General features: G+C 40.0%; 1 protein-coding gene across 1 annotated transcript; it reads left to right on the top strand.

The window, feature by feature from the left end:
• The first annotated feature begins 2,044 nt into the window (after positions 1-2,044).
• Positions 2,045-5,271, top strand: PDC (phosducin). The gene is made up of 3 exons (XM_014949015.1): positions 2,045-2,126; positions 3,892-4,052; positions 4,744-5,271. The coding sequence occupies exons 1-3, from the start codon at positions 2,066-2,068 to the stop codon at positions 5,269-5,271; spliced, it is 750 nt and encodes a 249-aa protein (XP_014804501.1). The 5' UTR covers positions 2,045-2,065.
• The last annotated feature ends 444 nt before the right edge of the window (positions 5,272-5,715 follow it).

Here is a 5,715-nt window from a genome sequence, read left to right as displayed (position 1 = left end):
TCAGGATTGTTGCCTCATGCCACGCTGCAGAAGAATGGTGAAACACAGCTTTCCGTGCTGTTATGATTCACCTAATCTTTTCAGATTTATTAGGTACAGCGGATCAGCAACATAAACTTTATGGAGAGCTTTCATTTGTTAAGCAATCAATTCTCATCCCTAACGTTTCACCCAAAGCATGTTCGGTTTTCTGGTTCAAGCCTGCCATAGACATGCTTAAGTTTCACATCCTGTATTTTCAGTACTTTTCAAGGCTAAAAGATATGACACAGCAAAGCGTACAGAGAATCCAACCCCCTCTTTCCTCATGGAAAAAAGAAAATCCTCAGACAGAAGAGCTTTTTTTTTTTTCCTTGATGTTCATGCAAGTCACAGGAATGCCTTACAAGACTTAGACCCAGCATATCCACACAGCTGTTCATCCCTGATACAGCAAAGATTTTCAGTTTTGCCGATGGGATCAGTTTCATATTTCTATTTCAGAAGTAACTGAATAGCAATTGATCCAGTAATCCGGATCTATAAGCTGACAACAACATATGTACAGGAATAATTTATACTAATGAAGTCTAATTCATTACCTGCTTTCTTTCTGAATTTATATGCAATGCTTCCCATAAGTTTTCACTAATTGCCACAAATACACGTATGGAAAAATTCATTTGCACATTTACTAATCAACTTTACTCTCAGTACACAGAAGAATCAAATTCTTGCTTGGACATTCTTCCACTTTATCCCTTGATGCTGGTATGTAAAAATGAAGGTACACTTCCTCCTGGGCATACGTGCTACAACATTAACATCACTCTAGTCTAACACACCAGCAGCTTTTAAATATAGCATTCATGGCAAGATAGGATCTTAGTGTTTGCTTCAAAATGTGATTTACTGTGGAGTCAAATAAATCCAAACAGCTAACACTAGTCTAGACCAAATGGGAGCACTCAAATCATCTGTCTTAAGACACCTGTGACCAGGATACTTTAGCACATTGGAATTAGTTTTTTACTAAAAAGGAAACTTGTGACTGGTGTGCAATATGAGAAAACACTCAGGTTCATGCAGAAGGTGTACTCTATCAGCAGTGCAGTAAAAATACATATGAAGAATCAGTACTTTTCTCTCCCAGCATATCCTTCTGAAACAGATAATTATCTTCTCAAGAAAGCTGCATGACTTCAAGAACATTTACTGTGACTTTCGGAAACCAGCAGAACATCAACCTGCCCTTGAGAGCTCGATGCTCTGCTGCACTGTAATGCTGTAGAACCACTCAACTGGGCTCATCTCGTTTGCCTCTTCCCACAAAGACCAGGGGTTCTACCTCACCCCTCAAAAACTCCACCATAAGAGATAAAAAGGGTGTTGCTTGAGTACTCTTGTATCACAGTGCCCTGTGATTGCCGGCTGGCTCCTTGGGTTGCCATATTTATAGAATGGGTGGAACAGGAAAGTGATTTTGATTTATAACCCCTGTAAATTTTTTTGTTTTGTAACAAACTCAACCCAACCAGTACAAGCAGTCTAGCCCCAGGATGTTCAGAGGTCTCTTGCCCAATAGGTTCAAATAAGTGGCTCCATCCTTCTGTATGAGAAATCAGCAGTTCAGACAACCCTTAAAAATACATACTTACAGCACTTGGAAAATTAATAGGTTCCCGATTCCAAGGGGGATTAAACAAAAAAAAAAAAAAAAAAAAAAAAATTACTCACTACACATTCCCATTGCAAAAAGTTTTACAACCAATACTTCACACCATGTTCCAAATACTCTCCAATGACTGAGAAGGAACAGTAAAATGAAGAATCTCTTGCCAATGCACTTTCAGTAAGAATCTGGCCAGACATCTTTTTAAAGAGACTGACATATATCCTAATTGCTTTTTATGAGATGATGAGAAGCTCTACAGTTATCATGTGTATTTTGATCTTCACCGACACCTAACAGCCGCAGGAAATTACACACTGCACCATACCTGCTGTGAGAATATCCCTTTTCTATCTTGTTATTAATCACTCTTTTTTTTTTGAACTTGCAGCGTCTCCTACTGCAGCCACCAAAATGGAAGAAAATGCCAACACCAGCTTCGAAGAAGATTTTGAAGGACAGGCGACACACACAGGCAAGGAAACTAACTGCATTTTTTTTCTAAAAATAAGCTAAACTGTCCCTGTTCACTGAGGAAGCCCTGCCAAACCCCTTGCACAGAAACATAGGCTCCAAAGCCAATGAAAATGTATTTTGGACTAAGTGACACTCCTCACGGAAGAGCAGGTAACACCAAACTAATCTCTATGCCAATCCTCCTCATAACTGAAGCAAACGGCAAACGCAGAAGACAAGTGAAGAAGCCACCAGCAGCAATAGCACAGTGCAGGTCATCTTGGTTCATTGCTTCAGTCATGAACAATGGCCTTTCTTTTTCTGGGGAAAAGAGAGGAAAACAAAAGAGGAAAAAATCCCACTCACACGCTAGAACTAGGTTATAAGGTTTCACTATAAAGGCAGAATTATTTTTTCCTTCTTATAGAAGGAACATTCAGTGCTAAAAGTGAGCCTATAAATCCTTTTGGCAAACACAGCATAGCACTTAAAAGCTTTAAAAGCATCCTTGCTCAGAAAGACAATTCTTTTTAATCCAGCACTCAATCACCATGATTTTTATGAGTACTGACATTGTATTCAGCATCACTTCATCCCACCCCACCAACAGGTAACTATATGGCAATCATTCCCTCCCTGTGCTCCAAGGGCTTCTTTTTCTTTGTGCTGTAATAAATGTAGCTCTTGAAATAACTCTTTCTGGGTTTCCTTCTGAACAAGCCTTGCTGCTGTTGGCTAAGATTATTTTTGAGACGTATATATATATATTATTTAGGGACCCAAATGTGAGGCACTACATCCACGCCTAGGCTCCAAAATAGTTTTGGAAATCAGGCTCCTGTACTGCTATCACTATGCCAAGAGGTTCAGGCTAATTCCTGCTTTGGAATCTTGTTTGCAAAAAAATCACGTCACCTTCCCTTTCCACTGAAGGAGTGTAGTGCCTTTAGCCATCGCTTCAAGATGTTGAAATTTAATCCAAAGCAGAGTCTTGGCAAGTGGCAACACCATATCACTCTCATAAGAGGAAGAGCTGCTTACCTAGCATTTTCTAAATTTTCCATAGACATAAACATCAGTCTGAAAAGACTAAAACATTCCTTGTTTTTGCTTTATAATCTAAGATGCGGATTAAAATGTTTCAGTTTGAAAAACAGCACTGGAATTTTGAAATTAATTTTTTTCCTCTCCATTTCAAAATTCAACTGCTTTAATTAACCAGCTCCAAAGACCAAGATTTGCATTACAATCAGAATTATCATAACATTTCCTCACAGGTTACTCTTCAGCAGAACATGTATGGGCTTAAAAAAAACCAAAACCAAAAAACCCAAACCAAAACCTTGTGTCCTGTATTCTGGGTTTCATCATAAGTCCTTCAGCATGTATTATGTATTCAAATACACTGTCTATAGAGAAATGCAAATATACTTCTGCAAGAGACTAGCTTTGGCCAACATGTCAGTTTCAACAGGTTTCGACATTCTCATCCTTATGAACTACTCATGTATTTCACCAAAATCCTCTTACAGGATTCTGACAGGAATCAGACCACCAAAGTGATCAAGGTTAGAAAAACCCCAAGCCCTCTTTCTTTCTTTTGGAAGGTAATGTAACACATTGGTCCCACAGCTCTCGTTTTCAGCACTCGTGGAGAGTGCTCTGGAAGGAAGAGGGGAAGATGGATAAACTGTGGCGCAGAAGTAGAAACCAGCAAAGAACAGAAACTTCTTAAGACAGCTTCTTGTGGCAGCCAGTTTCTCATCTAACTTCATCTCTCTTAGGGCCCAAAGGTGTGATCAATGACTGGCGGAAGTTTAAATTAGAAAGTGAAGATAGAGATTCCTTATCCTTGAGCAAGAAAGAAATTCTTAGACAGATGTCTTCACCGCACAGATCTTTCAGTAAAGATGATAAAGACACCCGAGAGAGATTCTGCCGTAAGGTAAGAGAAGAAAAGGAAAGTAAGTTAATTTTGATTCTATATAAAACATACCGGTTATAAGCTAGAAAATCCTGAATTTGCCTGACTCACTTCCTTTGCAATTTAGCAGAGGTCACACAATATAGACAGAACAAATGTACGCCCAACCATCTATCTAGTCCTCTCTCAAGCAAACTCTAACTTCAAGATAAGCAGCATATTTCACAACAACGTATCACACAACACAGATTTTGACCTTTCTTCCTCCCTTCCCTGTCTCAATGCTCTGGCCTTGCTTAAGCCAATGGAAAAATTTTAACACGTTTAAAAGCCTACTAGTCTAGATAGAGCTCTGAGCCTGAATGTCACTCATTACCATGTACCTGTTCTGAAAAGGGGGTACCCCAAAACCCACAGGAATTACACTTGGACACCACTACAGTCACTGGCAAAATTCCCACCAACTCTGGAAGATCCAGAAGTTTTTTTCTCCAAATATAGCAACTGCCTTCAATACCATCAAGTTCACATGCAAGCGTTGTGACAGGACCTTCACCTATCTCTTCAAGAGACCTTCCAGAGTCACTGTGGGAAATGAATGCACTTCTGGCTAAGCTTTCCATGTCATGTTCTTTAGACAACTTAGTCTCTTCCTGTTTCATCGCCACCAGGTTACCACTTTATTAATATAACATTCTCTCAATGTTCACAGATGAGCATGCAGGAGTATGAATTAATTCAAGATGAGCAAGAAGATGAAAGCTGCCTACAAAAATACCGCAAGCGCTGCATGCAGGATATGCACCAGAGGCTGAGTTTTGGGCCAAAATATGGTTATCTGTGTGAGCTGCAGAATGGGGAACAGTTCCTCGAAGCCATTGAGAAAGAACGTAAAACTACCACCGTCATCGTCCACATTTATGAAGATGGCATCAAGGGCTGTGATGCTCTTAACAACAGCTTGACCTGCCTGGCGGCTGAGTACGCCACTGTGAAGTTCTGCAAGATCAAGGCCTCCGACACAGGGGCTGGAGATCGCTTCTCAAATGAAGTGCTTCCCACTCTACTTGTCTATAAGGGTGGGGAGCTTCTGAGCAATTTCATTAGCATCTCTGAACAATTCAATGAGGAGTTTTTTGCTGTGGATGTGGAGTCCTTCCTGAATGAGTACGGGCTGCTACCTGAACGGGAGCTTCCAGCACTGGGAAATGGCAACACGGATGACCAAGATGTTGAGTAATGAGAGCCATAATTCTCACTGTCTCCCTTTCCTCTTCGTTATGTTGTAAATCAGTCTCAGTAACACCCATCTAATTTAGAGAACGCCATCTTTGCTAACTTATTTGTAAGATATATATATAAACATCGCTTAACTGTTAGTACATGAATTTTACTTAAAACACATACAACAGGCGGTCCTGTAAATAATTACTTCTGCATCAGCCACAAGTAATAGGAAGAACAGGAGATGGTACTGGTGATCTTTAAGAAATTAAGGGGGAAAAAAAAAATTAAAAATTGAGGGCCTACATGTGTCTCCAATAAGCACAAGAAGAGCTTAACTTCAACAGTAACAGGACTGATCCATCCCTCTGCATACACAAAAAGTCATATCTGTGCTCTGGAATTACAACAAGTCCTGGCGCCTCTGATTCACTTCTACCGACTTCAGTAGGAACAAGAT

The sequence above is a fragment of the Calidris pugnax genome, unplaced genomic scaffold (assembly GCF_001431845.1).
Source record: "Calidris pugnax isolate Ruff unplaced genomic scaffold, ASM143184v1 scaffold30, whole genome shotgun sequence".
Lineage (NCBI taxonomy): Eukaryota > Metazoa > Chordata > Aves > Charadriiformes > Scolopacidae > Calidris > Calidris pugnax.
This window is presented reverse-complemented; position numbering and strand designations above follow the sequence as displayed.

Bases quoted from the DNA above. Each gene is read 5' to 3' on its own strand.
- PDC (XM_014949015.1), top strand. From the start codon at position 2,066: ATGGAAGAAAATGCCAACACCAGCTTCGAAGAAGATTTTGAAGGACAG. The intron at 2,127-3,891 runs GCAAGGAAACTA...CATCTCTCTTAG, and splicing joins AGGACAGGCGACACACACAG to GGCCCAAAGGTGTGATCAAT. The intron at 4,053-4,743 runs GTAAGAGAAGAA...CAATGTTCACAG, and splicing joins GAGAGAGATTCTGCCGTAAG to ATGAGCATGCAGGAGTATGA.